Source organism: Carassius gibelio, chromosome B11 (assembly GCF_023724105.1).
Source record: "Carassius gibelio isolate Cgi1373 ecotype wild population from Czech Republic chromosome B11, carGib1.2-hapl.c, whole genome shotgun sequence".
In the NCBI taxonomy this organism is placed as follows: Eukaryota; Metazoa; Chordata; class Actinopteri; order Cypriniformes; family Cyprinidae; genus Carassius; species Carassius gibelio.
This window is the reverse complement of record NC_068406.1, coordinates 21,591,778-21,614,104: the sequence shown is the minus strand read 5'-3', so window position 1 is coordinate 21,614,104 and position 22,327 is coordinate 21,591,778. Positions and strand designations below refer to the sequence as shown.

Sequence of the window (22,327 nt, the reverse complement as noted above, 5' to 3'; positions counted from 1 at the left end):
TGCAACATTGCTACTTTAAGTTTGCTATCTAATATTTGTATTTTATTTTAATTAGCTTTATTTCAATCAACATAAATGTTTCTTAATATGATACTATTATATTCATTAACATTTTGTTTCATTTTTATTTTCATATTGCAAGTTTTTATTTTACTTTTTAAAGTTTCAGTAGTTTAATATTTTTGTTTAGCATTTATTTTTATTTCCTTTTTAGTCATAGTTACTTACTAGTTGAATTATTTTCCAAGACAACAATTCTACTTTTACTAAGTTTTTCATCTAATATATATATTTTATTTCCGCTTTATTTCAATTAATGATTTTTATTATTAATGCTGCTGCTGCTTTTGTTATTACAGAAAGCTGAAGTTGTAAGGTTATGTAGCCAGGGCCGTCTTTTGGGGGGTGCAACTGGTGCAGTCGCGGATTTTCATTTTTGGGTGATCTATCCCTTTAACAAAATCACTTGTCTTGTCTCTGTCTTCCTAGTTGTAACATCCAGAAAGCTCAGCCACATCCACCACCTCCACCTGCTCCCCTCGGATCCTTCGCCAGATGGAACAACGAGAGCACCAAAGTGGCACAGGAGCCCAAAGACAACAAGAGGGTGCATTTCAACCTAGAGACCCTCAACACGCGCCGTCTCTTGCCCCGGGTCATGTCGGAGGGGGGTCAGAGCAGCTCCGGGGCTGGGAGTTTACTGGCGAGAGTGTGTGAAAATGGAGGGCCTGTTCAGCAGCCCACCTCTTCCTCAGTAAGATCCTCAAGCCCCTCCAGAGAGAGCGAGCTGGAGGAGCTCCAGGCCAAGATCGAGGAAATCCGCGAGCATTTGAAAGCTGCTCTGGCTCGTAGGGCGGAGCTTCAGACTACACTGGCCAAAGAACGAGCAGCTGCCGTCATCGCCCCGGTGACCACCACAGCAGCTCCGCCCACAGTCACAGCCACCATATGCCCCGCCCTCACCAAAGAGCCAGCCGATTTGAAAAGGTGATGCTCACAATCTCTGAAGTGAACACGGTACACATGACAATGGACATGTTTTTCTATCTTTCTCCTCCCCAAAAAATCTCCCTGGACTCTTTTAAAATCATCACGCTAAGGCAACATTGATTCTTGGAACGGTTTTGCTAATAATAATGCTAATAGGGTCTCATGTGGCTTATTTTCAAAAGCCCCGCTGTGAAAGTAGGAGCTACCTGGATTTGGACATTTGCATCTGAAATAGTTGAAAGCACCAAGCAAGTCCATGCTTTCTTCTCACAGCTTTGTTTATTTATGGAGCTTTCTCTCTGGCCGGCTGTTGTTTTCTTGGTGGATATGGATCGGAATAAACCCCTGTTGCACCTGAGGCCTTGTCATGGAGTCAAAGGTAGAACGAAGCATTGACTTTGCTGCTTTGGCAACGATTTTATTGCTTGGTTGTGTCTGATCTCATAACTGCTACTGTTATTGACCTTTCTTCCCTCCCTAGTCATGTGGATATATGAATGGCCAGGTTGCCTGTTTGAATTAAGTTTGATGTTGAATAAATAAATGTGATCTTGTCATAAATTTGTAATCTTACTTGAAAACTTTCAGCTCAGAGTTACCTGGATAGTACTTTATATGGATTACTATTATATACTATTGCAATTATCATCTTAGCACAGTCAACTTTTAGTTGATGCTTCAGTCATTTAAGTGATGGTTATAGATTATGATATTATTTACGCTTGCTAATATGATGCTGGCAAACATTGATGATATTCACTTTAAGCAGATGATGACAGCGATGCTTTCTAATGATGGTGGATTTTTTCCTCACAGTAAATTCCCAGTATATTCAACACAAACTCAAAACACCCATCTCATGATCTTTTTATATGTGAAATTTTAGCATTACACTGCAGTCTTTTAACCTGTTAAGAAGGTGCCTTCCATGAATGGGTTACATGTTATCTCATGAGAAGTGAATCAAACTGAGGACTTCCAATGTTTCGTGTTGATAAGCACACGTCACACATTAACGCACATGCTCAAACCCAGAGTTCACAAAGTTTATAGTGAGTGTTTATCTGATCTAAACCAGGTTCGATTTGTTTGGTTTTGTCAACTCTAGACCTACTTTGAAACAGTTACAACTTTGTGTGAAAGGCCACCGGAAGTTGAAAGAACCACAAACAAAACAAATAGTTCTAAGTGGAAATTAATTTCATCTCTTTATGCAAACATTACAGTTAAATACATTTGAATGACAGGATCACAGAACTGAGATTTTCTGTCAAGACATCCTACACGATGCATCTAAACACTACAATCATCTGTTTCCTCAGACGATGGCAAATAGGCACCGAAAAAAATTAGAATATTGAGAAACTGATCATAAAACCACAAATCACTCTTTCAGACCTATTATCCTTTATGGATCGGAGCCTTACAAAATATTGCACAATTTGAGAAAAAAAAAAAAATCCAGAGCCTGGCTTTTACTTGCCATATTGTTGCATAGCCTTTAAATGACCATCCCCATCCACAGTCATGTGTCACAACAGACAACAGTTTCCTTTGTTTGTTCTCTTAGTTTGCGGTGCATTTAGTGAAGTTTTTACAAATGGTAATAAAGATCATTCAAGCCTCTGATCTTCCCAAGTAAAACATATGGAGAAACCTCTATAAAAGCAAAATATGAACAACAGACTTTTGGATCAGTGACTTCAGCTGATGGGCTGCAATGCTGTGAAATGAGCACAGTCTGACTTTCACTGCTTACGGCTGTTCCCAAATCTTTCTGTTAAAGCAACTACATGTTCATTCTTGCCTCGGTTGCCATTCTCTCTACTGGCTTTGAAGCCTCTGGTAAGGCTATCGACCCCAATGTACTTGGCCAAAGACGGAAATACAAGGTTGATGATGCTTCAGTTTAAGAAGCATAAGGCAATAATATATACACCATCTCTCTCAAAGCCAGACTTGACCTGAAGAAAAACCAAAGACTCACTGAAGAGTCTGTGCAGAAGACAACATCTCTGTCTAAACTAACCACAGAACAAATGTCTCTTGATGAGGTTTACAAAGCCATGAGAATCATGTGGAAGGAGGACTTATTCGGAGTACAATGTTGCTTTGACGTCCACTTCAACTACATCAAAGCACTCTGACCACCATTGATTCTGACCGCATTGGATTCAGGAGTCAAGCTGCTCCACACCTAGGACCACACCATATCTGAATGCAACGGCAGGTCGAACATTTTGGTGGCCTGCTGTAGTGAACATGGTAGTAGAGGTCAAAACAGTTTTAACATGACTCAATTAATTTTCACCGCTTCAAGTAGGCAGCATTAAATGTTATACCATTAAAGGAATGGAAAGAAAGCCGAAAAAATCCTTGCACGAGATGTGCAAAGTGTGACTTGTATTCAGATTCAATGCAAGACTGCTGCCTGTGCAGCCCACTGATACCTGCAACTCCAAAATCAGGAGAAACAAAAGTACCATTATTGAGCGATACATCACGTTTTAAACTGAATAGTCCCTGTATTAAATGTTTCAATCATTAAAAAAAAGAAAATCACATATAAAGACTTCAAATGATCACACCCTCACACATGGCATCATTTGGACCATTCAATACGAATTTACTCTTAAGAACATGACTAGATGGCGGACGTCTGCTTCAGCACGCTTCATGTTCACGTCGGAGGTTTCCAGGATGTAATTACATAAAGCTTCATCACAGCTTCTCCTCTTGATGCCTTCTGGAATAATTTACAGAGAGGGGTGATGACTGTAGAGCATGGATTCATTCATTCAGAATGGGGTCTGTGCAACTCAAGCCGGGGTAGAGTGGGAGTCTGAGCTTTTGCTATTGGTCTCCGTCTTGTCATCCCAGTCCGTGGCGCCTTTAAGCGTTTCTGCAACTCTGCAGTCTGTGTGTGAAGTCACTGGCGAGGAAGTTTCGGATTCCATCTGTCCTCCTCCACCACCAGGGGGACCCAGACCCTGAGCGCAACTCTGTCCCGCAGGAGCAGTGGCTGCACTAATATTTACAACTTGGTTCTCTCCTGCAGTGTTCGAAGCATGCAGCTCTGTTACCCCTGAACCAGAGGACGCCGGTTCCTCGATCCTTCCCGGCTCCGAAAGAGAGTCGACCAAGTGTGGAACTGACAGGACGTCTGGGCCAATGCCAATCTCGGCCATCCAGTCGAGGTCGGAGTTTGATGGTTCGCTGGGCAGACCGGTATTTACCACCAAGCCATTGTGAGCTTCGAGGAGAGGTTGGTCGGGAGCAGCTTGCAGGTCCTGGCCGTTAGTGTTCGCATCAGCGGCTGCATTAGCCTGGACGGCGGGCGCAGCACTGCTAGTGTTATTGTTGAGATTGTCCTGCAATGCAGTCTGGTTTCCTTGACCCACCTGCTGATTTTGAAGCAGCATTTCCTGGATCCGGATCTGCTGCAGGATGGCGGGAAGCTCGTAGTGGTGGAAAAAATAGATCATTGAGTGCTGCACAAGACAAAAACGAAAAAGCTTATGAGCTAGGGCAATTCTATACTGTCTACACTGAAAAAAAAAGCTGAAATAAGATACCTGAATAAAGAGCCAGGAGGTGACCAGAGCAAGACTGCTGTACTGGCCGTTAAATCGGTAATGATACGCATAGAAGGCAAAGTGATACAGATAAAAGAATCTGGAAAACAGCACAAGAGATCTTTTAGATGCAGTATGTGGTGTTAACCACCAAAACAATCTAATGAGCTGCCTTTGTGTCCATTCCCTACATAAAGAGCTCACTTTGGCCATGTTTACATGCACAACTTTTGTTTCAATCTGAATTCATTCTAAATGATGAATCTGAATGTAGTGTTTACATGAACACTACATGAAGAGATTGGGTTAATGTGTGTGTTTATGTATAATGTGTATAATAACTCAGAACATGTGCAAACTACACAAGTTTCCCACTGTTTGCACATAATAACCATTCTCCTACACTACATTCACCAGACAAATATCACTTCTGGGAACTCAACATTGATTCCAGTAGAAGGTGATACTAGAAAATTATTTGTCAATGATTTTCAAAGTCAATGTAAATCAGCAGAGGATTCTGGTAAGAGATCTGAGCCATTGACATTTACCTGTGCTGATAACATACCTGAGCCAGTGGCGCTTGCTCGTATTGGTGTGACAGCAGATGGCATCATATTGGTCTGCCAACCAAACAATGAGGATGATGTAGAAGGCAGTGGTTGTGTCATTGAAAAACTCAGACATGATGGCCTCCATCCCTGCAGACAGGATCAAAAACAGGGTATTTAATCAAATGACATTTTAATAAGAAATTTATGTTATATATGAAGTCAAGAAAATTATAGTTGATGGATGAATGAGAACATCTCTCCAAACCCCAGCAGTGAGCTGTACCTACCCACAAGAGCCAGGATGACAGTGAGGAGAGGGGCGGCAGGGAAGGCAATTGTCATATTCATCTCCAACATCTGGAGAAGGTCCACTGAGAAAAACCGAACAGCAGAGATAGTCTTAGAAACTATTTTAAACAATAGTCTTAAAATAATAGACTGTATTACAGACTTGATCATGGAACATAATGATAAATGTTTCTTCACCAATGAAGACCAAAGAGAATGATGGGAACTTACCTATAAAAACAAAAATCTGGTGGTGCGAGTACCGCAACAGCATGGACACGGATAGAGTCTGAGAGAGAAAATAAAAGTGACTGAGTTTCCATTTGATTCAGCAAGGAATAGTTCAAATATTATAGTTCTCCCATCTTTTCCAATCAGAGCTTTTTTTTTTTTTTAATTCAACTCCTGGTCACAGCTGTTAACACCTCACGGAAGGGGAAGATCCTTAGTAAATGATGACTTAAATTTCAGTCCGTTTCATACCTAAATCTATCATATGACTTAGAAGATTCAGAATTTAGTGCATAGGCAGCATTAAGAATACTTTCAGCTGATTTTAAACTTTTTTTTTTTACTTGAAAACTCTAGGCACATTCATAAAAAACGTAAAAGTTTTACCATCCGTTCCATTTATAAAACTCATGGGAATAACTAAATGATCAATTTACATTTCTGGGTAAACTAATAACCTAAATGCGCAAACTGAAATAATGTGATGACATCACATATTATCCAATCACTAACAAGCAACTGTTGAGTAAGGGATGCTACGGTAGAGAAAGTACTTACAAAGATAACCATGATTACAAAGGCTGCTAGGTAGGAGGTACGAGCCATCCACATACTGACAAATCGGTAGTGTTCTCCAGAAACCACGTTCCTCAGAAACCCTTAAAAAAAAAAAAGAAAAAAGTATATCACTATATAGTTACGGCATTCCCAAGGAAACGGCATTCTTAAAAGGGAACGTCTAATTTACCTTTGTTTTCCTCGTTCTCTGCTAAAGCCTTCACACTGGACATCAGGATATCGTCATAACCCAGACATTCATCCAGGAGGAAGCGACTGAAACCATCTCCAAAGCACTGATCCTTCATGGGGTCTGCAGACAGGCAGAGAGAGATTAAATGCAACTTTATGCTTTCTATTTAAAAAAAATGTATGAAGTCTATTGGCCTTGTAGGAAGAGCTCACCCTCAAAAAAAAAATACAATAAAAATTCAAATTTAACACGCTCTCATATCATTCCAAATCTGAATTACCTTCTTATAGAACTCCAAAAATAATTGTTAATTGATTTTATATTTTTTAGTTATTATTAATTTTCCATTTTATGAGAATAACAGCACTTTCACATAAGCACAAATCAAGAGAATGTCAACTCGCCTGGTATACTAAATGTACCCATTTAAGAGAAAAACTCTGATTGGGGTCTTTAAATGTTTGATATCAGGCAACCCCAAACAAGAAAGCTTGTGTAGGGCTTGTTACCAATGCAATGTAACACAACCCCCAAATTAAAAATGAGTCTGTTTATTATACAAAGGCATAGATTATATAAGGTGACTGAAACAGCATGAAGATCAGTAAACACTGAAAATTTTTATTTTGTGGTAATAATTCCCAAGAATATTACAATATAACAATATATTACAATAATAGAAGAATATTCGATTCTTTTGTGGGTTTTGCCAGGTTTTCTGTTGATATTCTTGAGAGTGTGATGTACTCACCCAGGGTCACCACCATGACAGGGATGTTGAGTCGCTGCCGTGTGGCCTGGGACAGCCGTAGGAAACCATATTCCAAAGAATATTCAACAATATACTCTTCTTGGGGCCACACTGCACATAAACACAAACACCGATAAATGCTGACAACTTTATTGAATTTAGAAATTCTACTATTTTTCTACAATTCTGTTATTTCACAACAATGGTACTATAACGTTTTTCTGTATTAATAATAAAAATAAACTATGTTGTCATTGATTTTTCTTTTTATTCAATATTCAAAAGAAAGTGTTTATAATATGTACTTTTAAAAGATCCTTCCTTCAGGGTTTGAAGCTTTAATTTGGGGGACTGACCCCCCGAAACCGTCCTGCTCATTGTACACATTTTAAATAACTCATGTGCATCCAGATGTCAGGTTTGGAAACTGTTAATCTGTATCTTAACCAGTGGTTCTCAATTCCAGTCTTTGCGACCCCCTGCTCTGCACATGTTGTATGTTTCTTTTATGTCTTCAGACGTATGTTCTATTTTAACGTAAGTGCCCTGCGAAGTGGACATCACAGGCTACTCCACCATGATTCCAGTTCGAAGTTCATTGGAGACGTGAATTTATATTGTATTTATTTAGAGATATACGTCGTCACACTTGTCATTGCGCAGCGCAAATCGGTGAATGAATGTTCCGAAGTGAGGTAAACTTCAACAGATTTCCCCTGCTCAGGGAGCAGGGAACACAGTTCACGCACAACGAGCTGATTATCTGAATCAGGTATGTTTAAAAGAGAGACATGCAAAATATGCAGAGCTGGGGGCGGGAGGACTGGAATTGAGAACCACTGATCTAAATTAACAAATGACAGTATACGGGACCCTCTGACATCTTATCTTACAAAAGACCATTGTGATCGTTTCTGAAGCCATGTGACTCGCGCAGCACATGTGGCCTCTGGGAAGGGTAAGGGAATAATGTGGGAACAGAAAGGAAATCTGAGCAGGGGGCGAGAAGTGAGAAGGGCGGCACCTGATGGAGGGACGAGAGGGAATGAAGTCACACAGGAGGAAGAGGAGGAGGAGAGAACCAGATGGCTACGGAGTGGGGCGTATTTGAGATGTTTACCTGCTCGAGTTAGCATCTCAATCTCGGAGACAGTCTCCCTCAGCGGCTGCATACCTTTAGAGGGGGCCTGGCTGAAGGACAGATCCTGGGATTCATTCAGGCTGGAGCCAGGAACACCGCCACTCATCGACGGATTCAGACGGGGCTCGATGTCCAGCTCAAACTGTATGTGTGAGAAAGAGACAAAGGGCAGAATCTGTCAGAACGATCTGGACAACAAGGGCCATTTTAGTGGAAGAAATCCATCTATTAATAATATATCATTATTAACTGACAACCAGGATCTTCCAAAAAAGTATGCTATTTATACAAGTAGCTCCCACAGACACACACACAAAAAAAACATCAAAAACAAAAAATATAAAAAAGACAATACAAACAGTAGAAGCACCAAAAGCACATCCAACTTGGAACCAGATGGAAGTTATACGTAATTCTACTGTAGAATATTATGTATTTTATATACTTAATAATAAATAATAACATAAATATCCATCTTCTTAGTAGTAGCTACAGTATCTAATATTATATTATTAGACCTAAAACAATTACAATATTTCAATTAACAAATATTGAATTTAGAAATTAATATTGATTTACTCTTCTGATACATATTCAAACATTGACATATGCATTCATTCTATATCGAACAATAGTATTCATTTAAAATAGTATTATTAATAATTATAACAAGTGACTTATTTTTATTAGTGGTAATAGTTACAGTACATTAAATAAATTAATACAACTACAATTATTTAAATAAACAAATATTAGAAATTATAATATTGATTTACTGTTGGGCAATTGCATCCCACCCAACTATTTTCACATGAATTCTATAAGATTTTATAGAAAACAGCTGAAAGGAGCACACACACAAAAATAACAAAATAAAATAAAAAAATGTATGCATTTCTTTTCTATAAAAAAATCTATGGCAAGTTAAAAAGAACTTTATAAAAGCACCATAAATCCATGTGTGAGGACCAGTTTTAGATGGTAATTTATTATGGACAATAAATTAACAATAACAAATGTAAGAATTTAATTTTGATTTGATATGTTAACAGCATATATGTTTGGGACAACAGGAGACTGGATAATTAAATAATAATTCGCAATTTTTTAATGAATGATGAATGGCTCCCTATCCTTGTTTTCCTGTAGCTGTGTAACAAACTCACCTGTACTGTGCTGTTGTCAAACATCTCCATGGTCATCTCTTCCTCCTCTTCAGGGTCTGTGGGCACCACTGGCTGTCTGGTTTCACTTCCGTCCTCTGCTTCCTTCATGAGGCCCTGGATTCCCTCCGTCTCGGAGAACTGCAGAAAGATGGGTGCACGGCTGGAGTTGCGCTGGATCTCCACACGCAGGATGCCGTCGCGGGGCCATTTCTCCCGCACATGCTCCAGGCAGTTGATTGGAGAGCGCGAGAAGGCAATGTGGATGTAGGCCAGGATGAAGAGCATAAACAACGCCTGCCAGTCGAATGACATGAAATTAAGGGGAATTAAAAAGGTGTACAAAAACTACAGAACAGGAAACAATTAAGCATTAATCATTGCACTCGCATAACAATAATTCCTCTTTTTTATATCAATAAATCAAAATACTGAAACTTACACTGAAATTGATATCATCTGAATCATTACAGACTTTTTTCATGATACCATGTTTTTTTTGTTTTGCTAAACATAGGATGAGATTCACTTAATTAATTCATGCTAATTGAGTATATTGCAGACATAAAAGCATTTTTTAAGGATTTCTAATATGTCACAAATGTTAAAATTTTCATCAAAAACGAATGGATTTTTAAAAAAATAATAAAATAAATTATACATTCTGTATATAAACAAACCTGTGTCCAACAAAAGTGTTATTATAGTTAACTCAAACATTCAAAAAAAGAAAAGAAAAGGTAACTGAAATAAAGCAAAACTTATCTAAAAAAAAAAAAGAAAAAATTGCAGTTCAGTTGCAAAGGCAAAATGTCTTAGTTTTACTTGACGTACTAAAATAAATACAACTAAAGCTGAAATACAAAATGATTAAAAATACAAATAAATGAAAATTACTCAAAGACAGTGGTTAGATAATGTCACATTTTCTACTAACAGCCAATAAATAAATAATATTTCCTATAACTTATGTAGCGGTTCCATAGCTTTATAATTTGTATGAGATGTTGCAGCAGTAATAAACCAATTTAGTTCAGTAAAATGAAACCAGATACTCCACTGATTTTGACTTAAGCAAAAGTAGCAAACAGGATAAAGCTAACAGGTAAGACCTAAAGCCATAGGTTAGTTGGCATATAAATGATACTGATAAACAGCATCCATCCTGATGTTTAGGGAGCACAGCATTCTGCATGCTAACTGGTGAGGGAAGATAAACATTCAAAACTCAGCATGTGTAGGGCTTCTGGGAAGGATCACTACGGTTTAAATGTACAATATACATTAAAAGAGGTCAAAGTTCACCTTTAACAAGACGAGGAACTCGAATATTCGTCTGAAGGATGGTGGGAAGAGTCTGGCGTACGTGACTGCCATTTTAAAGAACAAGGCGTGGAAGAGTCGGTCTCGCACGTTGATCAAAGGGTTCTGGTTCATCGCGGGGTTCCGGATCCGGTTCGGCCCGCCGTTATTGTTCAGTGGGACGTTGTTCACATTGCCTTGGTTGTCAGACATGGTTGGTCGTTGTTCAGTATCTTGATAAGGAGAAAGCCCAGCTGTGAGGTCAAGCAGACAGCAAAGTGCGCAGATCCAAATGAGCAGGCCAGTTACACTACATCAGCACATGCAGATGATGATCCTGCTTCTCCAAATCTGGACTGAGCTTCAGATATCGCAACTAAAACACCACGAGAGATGCTGAATTGTGGAAGGATGTTGGTGGGCAAGGTATCTTCCACTCCTACCATGCCATAATCTAGCGAGCTAGCAAACTTCTAAATCTTTAGAGCATCGAACACAGCTGATAATCGTGTAGTTTATCTACTGTAAAACGAGAGAAGCATCTCAGGCTGTTGAAATATGTTTTAGAGTAAATACGTCCTGCAGATGTGACTCAGGCCTCCTGCATACACTGTCACTCCAATCAAACTAGCCAAACTTGCTAACTTGCGCAGTTATTGCTACAAACACCAGCTGAATGCATAACATTCACTCCGGTTTGGAAACAGAATATCGCTCAGACGTTGTAAACTGAGTGCTTAAAAATAAAGAACCCTGGAATATCACGCAAGCACGTCTTGCTAGCAGTGGTGAGCTAACAAGTTAACCGAGTTTCCTCTGAGGAACCCGTATGTTCAGGTTGCGTTTAAACAAACACCTCTTCTTATTACGCTGACAATATTCGATTAAATAAGGCCTCGACTACTTGAAGATATCTTGCCAGGATCATCCGATTGCGGCGACTGCAACCTGTCGTACAGACCATCTGTTTACACAACCATTTTCTGGAGCGGAGCTGACTTGGGAGTAGCAGCAAAGAAGCTTTTAACGAGGGAAGCTTTTCCACTATGGTCACACTTCCGCGGTTAGTCACGTGACATTGAGTCACGTGATTTTTAACCAAGCAAAAAATTTAACGGTTCCCCACCCTGTTTGATATGAACCCTAACGAGGAACTTTTACAATTTGTAATTTTTTTCCTGTCATTTAATTGAATCACAGTAATATATTTAACTTAAATTCAGTATTAAAATATAGCTCATTGTTTATAAGTTATTGTTAAACTGGTCGTCAAGTTTCTGAAGAGAGGAAGGGCTAGCCAGTACAGCCATAGACGTCTATGAGTACAGCAACTAAGGCGCATTTTACTCGGTGGAAGTACCATTTCTAACATTAAACTAGCAGAGCGCCCGGTTGTGGTGGGATGATCATAAATAAAAACTTAATTTCAATATACAACAAATAAATGGAAATTAACAAAACATTTAAAATGAAATAAAGCATTGCAAAAAAAATTCACTTTGTACAATAAGAAAAATGTATTTATTATTATTTTTCTTGGAGACATGAGCTAACGTTACTTGTTATTTTTTATAGTTTTTTTATTATAGTATAGAGTTTATTATATTTTGAAATGTTCAAAATCAGATTACAGTTACTTTTAATGGATTATAACATGATTACATATTATTCACACAACAGCAGTAAATGATTCATAACTTCTTGATTAGCTCAAATTCTTCTTTTAAATTCTCCTTTATAAAAATCCTGTGTCCAACCATTTAGCTTTGACTATATTCATAAATACTAGGCAAATTAATTTGCAACCATGCTTCTAAATTTGAAAGGAAAGCACGTCTCAAGCAATAAGACCATGCATGAAACAAATAATCATGCAAGTTAATAAATACTGTATGCATGTAGTTTTATAACTATTATTCCTATAATCAATATGGCACGTTTAATAGTACGTTTGAAACAAGTTAGATAAAAAGTCATCTAAAAAGTAATTAGAATGCATGACCTAAAATAGTAACCTACAATATGTTACTAACTACAGTTTTCATCATGCAACCTGTAATCAGTAAAGATTACAATTTGTAAGCAATCTACACAGCACTAAGAGGTCTGGGTCTGTTACGATTACATTCTTAAGAATATAATTGGTTCTCTATTAGAGATTGGCTATGTAGATCATCACTGTTTTTATGATCAGGTACTGCATCAACAAAAGTAATAACGGTAGAATTCAATCTGATTGCAATTTATTTTATTTGATATTTTATTTTCGCCATATTTCAATAGCTTTAATTTTTTGATAACAATAATAACCCTGATTTGCAGTATTTTGGTTCCATATTTTATGCACTCTAAATAAAATTACAAATGTATATATCCGATATATATATATATATATATATATATAGACACACACACACACACACACACACACACACACGCATACACATACATACATACAGACATATATTCGTCCTCCAGTCCAGTAGGGGGCGAAAACTCGTAGTCGACTCTCTAAACGCGGAAAGTAGCGACGAACATAGACAGTCAGTGATGTGCCGCTTCAAAGAGTAGCTAATATTATTCAAAATAAAATAGATGTCGAAATGCTAGGGCAGCTTTACCTTAACACATTTCTTTCTTTTCTACCTTAAAAGCAGACGGTGTAGTTTTATAACTGTTATCCCCTTCAGTTTACTGTGTTTTTGCCAGCATCAGGTATGCTAAGCGGTTGCGTCTACTAACGTTAACTTGCACAGCGATCGTCTATCGAGTAAAGGTACCAGTGCTCATAACCTTCAGTTTAATTAATCGTATGATGGAGATCGCGTATGTTTGCGAGTGGGAGAAGAGACCCAAGAGCAATCACTGCCCGTCCATCCCTTTGGTGTGCGCCTGGTCCTGTAGAAACCTCATCGCCTTCACCACGGACCTGAAGAATGAGGAGGATGACAAAGGTCTGGACAATGCCTTTATTACCAATATTATCACACCTGTTGGTGAGTTATAAATGAATGATGAAGAAAAGCATACACTTTCAACTGGTTCTCTGTTAGAGATTGGATATGTAGATCATCACTGTTTTTATGATCAGATACTGAATCAACAAAAATAACAACGGGGTAGTTATTTTATGAAATGATGGCTTTTCTGCTGCAGATCTGAGTCATATGATACACGTCATTGACACTGATCACCCCTGGGATGTGAACTCCATCAACTCTGGTCACAATGAGGTCATTTCCTGCCTGGAATGGGACCAGTCGGGTTAGTATTCGTGATTAATATATGAAACATGAAATGGGTGAAAATGTCATGGTCATATTTCACTCCAAAAAAAATGAAAACAGAGAATTATTTTTTTGCATAAAGAAGGATTATGCATACAACATTGTTTCCAAAATAAGCACATTTAAATCACAGATCCTGTTACCGTCATGTAATTGTAAATTCTTTCTCCTTCTTCAATTGTTGGTATTCAAAATGGATATTGTCTTTATTGTAATACAGTAGTTTTAGTGTATTACTGCAATGTAATGATTTTGATTATATTGTGATTTATTTATGCATTTCAGTAGCTTTAATTTTTGATAACGATAATAACCCTGATTTGCAGTATTTTGGTTCCATATTTTATGCACTCTAAATAAAATTACAGTGCAGAGAAGTTATTGCAATGTAAGGATTTTATTTAGATCGCATAAATTAGAGACAGAACAATAGATGCCACTGTATTGAATAAATAATATACAATTTAAGTAAAGTTATTTTGGAGATTATTAATGTATTTTACTAGAAATATTTCCTTCGTTTTCATTTGAGGGATTAGAGAAACATAAGAACAAAAGTACAATGGAACCAAATGACTGCAAATCAGGTTTATTTATGTTATCCAAAATTAAACCACTGAAATTTGGCTGAAATGGAATATAAATATTAAATGATAAACTCAAACTAAACTAGAAATATTGCCTTGGCAATTAACTAAAATCTGCACTAAAATATAATATTATAACAAAGTCTGAAATGAGAATTACAAAGCTAAAAAAAATCTAAAAATAACAACACACCTAACAAAATTAATGAAAATGAAAATATAAAAATAAAAGCCAATACAAGATATTAAAAACGACTGTAAAAATGTATTAATAATAATACTGAAAAAAAACTTTTGTTATCATAAGGATCACAATGCAATAAAAAATTATTTTCTTGATGCAAAGTATTTTGTACTTTTAGATTTGGTGTTAATGAGGCGGTTTCTTGAGATTGACTCAAACCGATCTGAAGTGATCTCAGTGTCATCATCGTGTGGTTGTGTGTGTTGCGCTGCGCCAGGTTCGAGGCTGTTGTCTGCTGATGGAGATGGTCAGATCAAGTGTTGGGGAATGACAGAGCACCTGGTGAACAGCTGGGAGTGCACACAGAGCAGCTCAGTGGACGGAGACCCGATCGTAGCCCTCTCATGGTTACACAATGGAGTTAAACTCGCCCTGCATGTTGAAAAGGCAAGGAAAGCTACTTATCATCTACTAAATAAACATGCAAATATAACTAAATAACACCCTGATGTCCTTGTTTCTCCTCAGTCTGGCTCTACGAACTTTGGAGAGAAGTTTTCCCGGGTGAAGTTCTCTCCCTCTCTCACGTTGTTTGGAGGGAAGCCCATGGAGGGCTGGTTAGCGGTGACGGTGAGTGGTCTGGTGACCGTGTCACTGTTAAAGCCGAACGGGACCCTGCTGACGGCCAGCGAGAGCCTGTGCAGACTGAGGGGCCGCGTGGCGCTGGCTGACATCGCCTTCACAGGCGGCGGGAATATAGTGGTGGCGGCCACCGATGGCAGCAGCTCTTCTCCGGTGCAGTTCTATAAAGTGTGTGTGAGCGTGGTGAACGAGAAGTGCCGCATCGACACCGAGCTCTTGCCCTCGCTATTCATGCGCTGCACCACCGACCCCGTCCGGAGAGACAAATACCCCGCTGTCACTCACCTTAAATTCCTCACACGCGAAAACTCCGAACAGGTGAGATGATGAGCATTCAAAACAGACATTATAATATTGTGATGCATTAAATCAATTTAGTATTTCAAAGTAATTCTTTTTTTTTTAATGTTTTAAATGTAAATGTTGTAATTTTTAGACAAAATAGTATAGATTTGTGTAAAATATTAATCTATATATACGTTTGGGGTCAGTAAGAAAAAGTTGCATTTATTTGATGTTTATTAAAATGTAGTTTATTCTTGTGATGCAAAGCTAAATTTCCAGCATCATTACTCCATACTTCAGTGTCACATGATCCTTCAGAAATCATTCTGATATGCTGATTTGCTGCTCAAGAAACATTTTTATCACAGTAGAATTTAATAGGATTTTTTTTTTTCAGGAATATTTGATGAACAGAAGGTTCAAAAGAACAGCATTTATTTGATATATAATTTTTTGTAACATTTATTAATGTCTTCACTTTCATCCTTGCTGAATCAAATGATGTTTTGTGAAGGTGCTGCTCTGTGCGTCCAGTCAGATGGGCAGCATTGTAGAGTGCTGGTCCTTGCGGAAGGAGGGTCTCCCAGTTAATAATATCTTTCAACACCGATCACCTGTGGGTAAGTTACATTAAACCAGATGTGGAAGAGTGTAACATTACAGTATTACACGCTTTTTAATTTTAAAATGTAGAAATGACTATAATGCAGTGTTTGTAAAGGCAAGACAACAAATGATACATAAACATTTACTTTCTTTTTTACACTATTTGGTAACACTTTAGAATAAGGTTCCATTAGTTAATGTTAGTTAATGTATTAATTAACATGAACAAACAATAAATAATACATTTATTACTGTATTCATTCATCTTCGTTAATGTTAGTTAATGAAAATACAGTTATTCATTGTTAGTTCATGGTAATTCACAGTGCATTAACTAATGTTAACAAGCACAAGTTTTGATTTAAATAATGCATTAGTAAATGTTGAAATTAACATGAACTAAGACTTATAAATGCTGTAGAAGGATTGTTCTTGCTTAGTTCATGTTAACAAAAGTAGTAAACTAACATTAACTAATGGAACCTTATTCTAAAGTGTTACCCACTATTTAAATATTATTGCATTTAATGTTGTTATTGTAAGCAATATATTACATAAATGTACATATTAAGCTTCTTTATACTTTATTATTTCCCTGAAGTCATCAGGGGTTAAAATGGTTGTTGTTTGTTTTCCCGCCATCCGCAGTGGGTGAAAAGCAGCCGATGATTCTGAAGTGGCGTATCCTCTCAGCGACCAATGATCTGGACCGTGTGTCTGCTGTCGCTCTGCCTAAACTCCCCATCTCCATTTCCAACACTGATCTCAAAGTCGCCTCAGATACCAAGTTCTTCCCAGGCCTCGGTACATCCTTGACACTTTTTCTCTTATTCCAACGAACGTAGGGTTAAGAGTGCTTTGGTTGATAATAATTTTGTTGTGCTTAGGTCTTGCCCTGGCCTTCCATGATGGCAGCATCCAGATTCTCCATCGCCTTTCCCTGCACACCATGGGAGTGTTCTACGGTTCCTCTGGTTCCTCCCAGCGTGTGGGAGAAGAACCTGCCATTAAACGTCAGAGAGCCGGCGGCCCGACGCTGCACTTCAAAGCCCTTCAGTTCTCCTGGACATCTTTGGCTCTGGTGGGAGTGGACAATCATGGGAAGGTATGATGGCTTGACACCTAGTGGCGACAGAAGCGCCCTCAGATCTTATAGTTCACCTCGTCTGATTTCAGTTGCACATGATCCGAGTGTCTCCATCCATGGGCCAAATGTTGGACATGAACACACTCCTGCGGCACCTGCTGTTCCTCCTGGAGTACTGCATGGTGACGGGGTACGATTGGTGGGACGTGCTGCTGCACGCGCAGCCGAGCATGGTGCATAACCTTCTGGAGAAGCTTCATGAGGAGTACATGAGACAAAACCAAGCGCTCCAGCAGGTAGATCATTATAGTATTACAGAGACTTTGACTTCAAATCGATTTCATTTTGACTTTATTGTGGTTTTTCTCTCTTTCATGGCTTGTGATGAAGGTTCTGTCCACCCGTATAGTGGCAGTGAAGGCGTCTCTGTGTAAACTCTCCTCTGCCACTGCAGCAAGAGCCTGTGACTTCCACGCTAAACTGCTCCTCATCGCCATCAGCTCCACGCTGAAGTCTTTACTGAGACCTCATGTGCTCAACACCCCCGACAAGAGTCCCGGAGACCGTCTCTCTGAGATCTGTGCCAAAAACACTGACACCGGTAACAACAAAAAATTTTCATATTATTCTTTGTTTTCAGAGCATGAAAGTAATCATAAGGTGTAAATAAAAAGTAATGTATTAGACTTGCATTGTAATTGTATGACAATTAAACAAAACAAAATTCATAATCGTGACCTCCGTACTTCAGTTTTGCCCATCCGGTCTCTTTTGTTGTTTTGATACTATAAAGGTGAGGTCAAATTCATTCATTTCAGTGGGAGTTTCTTTCAAGGGCAAAAAAGGTCCACATGCAGATTTTGCCATTGCTCAAGTTTGGAATTGCCGCACTGACCAACAGAAAACGTTTTGTTTTTGAGGAAAACATTCCAGGATTTTTCTCGCTATAGTGGACTTCAATGGGAGCCAATGGGTTGAAGGTCCAAATTGTAGTTTCAGTGCAGCTTTAAAGGGCTCTACACGATCCCAGCCAAAGAATAAGGGTCTTGTTTAGCGAAATGATTGGTCATTTAAAAAAAAAAGAAAAAAAAGATGCGCAGTGACAAATTAGCACTGAAAAGGCGTGGACCATTATTTTTGAGCCTGATCTTATCGAATATGCATTTTTAGGAGTTTCCCTTTTAGATGCAAAAGTTATGGGAGGAGAGTACTCAAATGAATCACCAATGTTTGCGCTTGTCAGATTACTGACCTTTGTGCCATTATATAACTCCCCAAAAATTGTTTCAGGTCTATCAAAAAACTAAGCAACTTAGCAAATCTTAATTTTTTTAGCTTCCGGTTCTTTTCAACGTTCTGTGGCTTCTTTATTCTTTATTTGCAACTATGCTATCTTGCGTTGCGCTTGGTATATTGCATTGGTCAATATGTAAATGAGATGTTGCGTCTGTGTTCCTTTAATTTGCGCATTGTTAGTAAATCACCCACAGAAATATCCACACCCATCGACACTGTTTCGGAATTGCGCTCTTGCGCTAATTGGCCCTATTTAGTAAAACTGCCCAAAATGTGAAATTAATAAGCTTTAGTCTGAAGGAAGTGACCTGACCCGCAATTTCTCTCAACCCAGCAACAGGAAAGGTGTCAGGGAATAAATGGGAGAACAGAGTAACTTGTTTGAAAAAGTAACTAACTGTAAATGAAAAAGTAATCTGATTACGTAACTCACATTATTGTAATGTGTTACCCCAACACTGCTATTGACAATAGACAAAAACTTGTGAATGTGAATGCACATCAATGGAAATTTCTGATCATTTAATGTGTTCAGATATTGATAAGGTGATGATCAACCTGAAGACAGAGGAGTTTGTTCTGGACGGACCACCCCTGCAATCCCTCCAGCAGCTCATTCAGTGGGTGGGAGACTTTGTTCTTTATCTACTGGCCAACCTGCCCAACCAGGTGAGCTCAACTAGACGACCTTTACCAGCAGTCATGAGGCTGCCAATTTTGAGTTTAACGTGCTGCTTTATGACTGAATATCTTTGCAGGGCTCCATCGTGCGTCCAGGGTTTGGGTTCCTGCGGGACGGAGCGTCTCTGGGCATGCTCCGAGAGATGCTGGTGATGATCCGTATTTGGGGCCTGTTAAAACCAGGCTGTTTGCCCATCTACACGGCCACATCTGACAACCAAGACAGCATGTTTCTGCTCTTCCGCCTGCTCACCAAACTCTGGCTTTGCTGTGAGTTTTAGACCCTGTTTCAGGCTTTGAGCCAACATGTCAGTTGAGCTGTTAAATGGGTTAAAAAAATGAACTCTGTTTTGCTCTTTTCTTTTGACTGGCAGCTCGAGATGAGAGTCACCCGCAGGACCCTGATGAGACGTTGATTGATGAGTGCTGTCTGCTGCCCAGTCAGCTCCTGGTACCCAGCATGGACTGGCTGCCCATCAACGACGGTGTTATCACTAAGGTCCAGAGCAAACACCCACTCAGACTGCAGTTCGGCAAACCGTACACCCTGCCCGGAGTCAACCCTAACGCACAGGTGGAGGTGTTCAGGTGAGCCGTTATGGCTTAGTTCACACAAAAATACATCTTTTTAGTGGTGTTGTCACAGTATCAATATTTCAGTAAGTAGAATTTTATGTTTTTTTTTTTTATAATTTTTATTTAACTTTTTGATAATAAAAATATATAAATAAATGAAATAAGTTAATTGTTAATGCTTTTAATAATTGTTAGTAAACAATAGCTTTCGAATAGTGTTCAGGTATGTAAATCTTGCATTAAAAATCTCAAATTAAAGTGACAAGTTCCATGACATTCCATTTTAATGGGTTCTGTGATTCCGTCCAAGTTTTCCACATCATAGGGTCCCTGCCATTTGTTTCACGCACATTTCAGATTTTAATGACTGAAAACTGACTGAATCCATAGTATTTGTTACATGAACTAATTTGACACAAAATTGTCTGATGATAGGTTTAATTGTTGCCGGTGGTTAATGCATTTCCTCTTTGATTGGTGTCGTTTCAGAAGTCCAGCATCTCAGAGGATGGACCACCTGCGATGTTTACATTTGGGCATCTCTCCAACAGAGGACAGCAAAGCCTGCACCAGGTATTGTTTGGAATGAAATTTCAAATGAGTTCAGAATGCCTTTAAAATGTGTTTTAAATTAGTATTTTAATGACATTATACAATTACACTTTAAAATGTTATGTGATTAATGTCATATGCATATGATATACATATAATGTATACATATATATATATTTAAAATGTCATTTATACCTGCAATGGCAACCTGAATTTTCAGCATCATTACTCCAGTCTTCAGTGTCATACGATCCTTCAGAAATCATTCTGATATGCTGATTTGCTGCTCAAGAATTTTTCTTTTATCAGTGTTGAAAACAGATGTGTTGCTTATTAGTTTTGTGGAAACTGTGATGTTTTTTCAGGATTTTTTTGAAGAATATGAAGTTCAAAAGAAAAACTTTTTGACTTATAGATGTCTTTACTGTCACATTTGATCCATTTATTGCATCACTGCTGAGTAAAAGCATTAATTTATTTCAAAACAATTTCACTGATCAAATAGATTTGTCGGCCTTTCAAAAAATAAAAAAATAAGCCTTTCATGCTATGTTCTTTTGTGGGTCGGTCGAGTCTGCAAATCTTTCATCTTCACATATGATGCTGGCGGCTGTCCCGGGACACTCCTCAATGAGCTTCTGTCTCTGTGGTCTGTTTAGGTGTGGCTGTGTCACCATGCTGAGATCCCCAAATAAAACCAACGCCATGAGACAGTGGGAGCAGCGCTGGATCAAGAACTGTCTGTGTGGAGGTCTCTGGAGAAGAATCCCCTCCACACTAACATAAAGCCCGGGTCGCCTGAATGCTGGGAAAATGTCTAAGCTGCAAGGTTCTCTCATGCTGAACACCGTATAGATCTTTACAACAAAGCAACCTTTATTTTCTTAGAAACATGTCCTGGTTTTCTCCCAGCCTCAGTGTCTTGCGAGAGCGGGAATAATGTCTTGTTTTCTTTGCTGTTGTAAATATGAACCATGCATTTAATGTTGTAGTGCATAATAAAGATTTTTCTAATAAAATAGGTTGTCTTCATGGTGTGTTCACTTCTCACTGCTGTGTGTGTGCACTTGGATCAGATACAAAAGATGCCTTACTGATTTTGTCGGCAACAGACCATTAGAAGTTGACAGCCACAGTATGAGCATGTGCCCACAGGAATCGGTGTGAAATCAAGGGGAAAAGTGTGTTGGACAGGCACTGTGCATTGGCTCTGATTTAGGAGGTCATCACGGCACGGGGTGCTCAGCAGAGACACGGTCAGCGGGCCGTCAGCGGGCCGTCTGGCATCTCTCCAGGACTTCAGTTGCAGCAGCTTGCCGGAGGTTCACACTTTTTCCTTTCAGTTCAACCATAGTTGATCCCTGTACGCAGACCACCTGAGAGCAAAGACAGACAATTCATTTCAAAATCAGTGGTTACAGCCAGAATGCCCCAAAGCTCATTAAAAACCATAAACGGGTAGATTTTTAAGATCATGATAATTTTTCATTTAACATTATGTTTGGAGTCAGTAATTATTTATTTATTGAAATGAATTTATTCAGCAATGTGTGACACAGGAGATTTATAAAGATACAAAATATTTTTTTTTTCAAATAAATGCAGTTTGAGCTTTCAATTCAATAACGACTGAGATAAACCACACGTTTCCACAAAACTCATAAGCAGCACATCTGCTTTTAACAATGATAATAAAAAGAATGTTTCTTTAGCAGCAAATCAGCATATAAGAATGATTTGTCAAGGATCATGTGATGCTGAAGACTTCGAGTAATGATACTGAACATTCAGCTTTGCA

The 22,327-nt window shown here is 38.6% G+C and overlaps 3 protein-coding genes across 5 annotated transcripts in view; 2 read left to right on the top strand and 1 right to left on the bottom strand.

Annotated features, from left to right (window-relative positions):
• grin3bb (glutamate receptor, ionotropic, N-methyl-D-aspartate 3Bb) overlaps positions 1–1,544 on the top strand; it is a 70,112-nt gene extending 68,568 nt beyond the window's left edge. Inside the window, exon 9 of the mRNA XM_052568732.1 lies at positions 490–1,544. Within this exon, the coding sequence (XP_052424692.1) occupies positions 490–991 (502 nt within the window). The 3' untranslated portion in view covers positions 992–1,544. The remainder of the gene's footprint in view (positions 1–489) is intronic.
• A 628-nt stretch (positions 1,545–2,172) lies between these two features.
• Positions 2,173–12,063, bottom strand: LOC127968080 (membralin). 2 transcript variants are annotated; one of them, XM_052568960.1, is made up of 11 exons: positions 10,750–12,063; positions 9,448–9,741; positions 8,261–8,423; positions 7,141–7,251; positions 6,387–6,509; positions 6,197–6,297; positions 5,639–5,696; positions 5,407–5,490; positions 5,134–5,266; positions 4,566–4,665; positions 2,173–4,481 (listed from the first exon to the last, which is right to left on the bottom strand). In XM_052568960.1, exons 1-11 carry the CDS (start codon positions 10,957–10,959, stop codon positions 3,810–3,812), a joined length of 2,049 nt encoding a protein of 682 aa, XP_052424920.1. In that variant the 5' UTR covers positions 10,960–12,063; the 3' UTR covers positions 2,173–3,809. The 2 variants fall into 2 exon arrangements, with proteins under 2 accessions (XP_052424920.1, XP_052424921.1); XM_052568961.1 differs by having other exon boundaries at positions 8,315–8,423; positions 10,750–11,782.
• A 1,173-nt stretch (positions 12,064–13,236) lies between these two features.
• On the top strand, positions 13,237–21,548 carry med16 (mediator complex subunit 16). 2 transcript variants are annotated; one of them, XM_052568959.1, is made up of 14 exons: positions 13,237–13,700; positions 13,903–14,010; positions 15,082–15,251; positions 15,333–15,764; positions 16,246–16,351; positions 16,986–17,141; positions 17,225–17,442; positions 17,514–17,720; positions 17,815–18,025; positions 19,256–19,389; positions 19,479–19,671; positions 19,776–19,989; positions 20,467–20,550; positions 21,189–21,548. In XM_052568959.1, the coding sequence occupies exons 1-14, from the start codon at positions 13,559–13,561 to the stop codon at positions 21,313–21,315; spliced, it is 2,502 nt and encodes an 833-aa protein (XP_052424919.1). In that variant the 5' UTR covers positions 13,237–13,558; the 3' UTR covers positions 21,316–21,548. The 2 variants fall into 2 exon arrangements, with proteins under 2 accessions (XP_052424919.1, XP_052424917.1); XM_052568957.1 differs by having other exon boundaries at positions 13,237–13,742.
• The last annotated feature ends 779 nt before the right edge of the window (positions 21,549–22,327 follow it).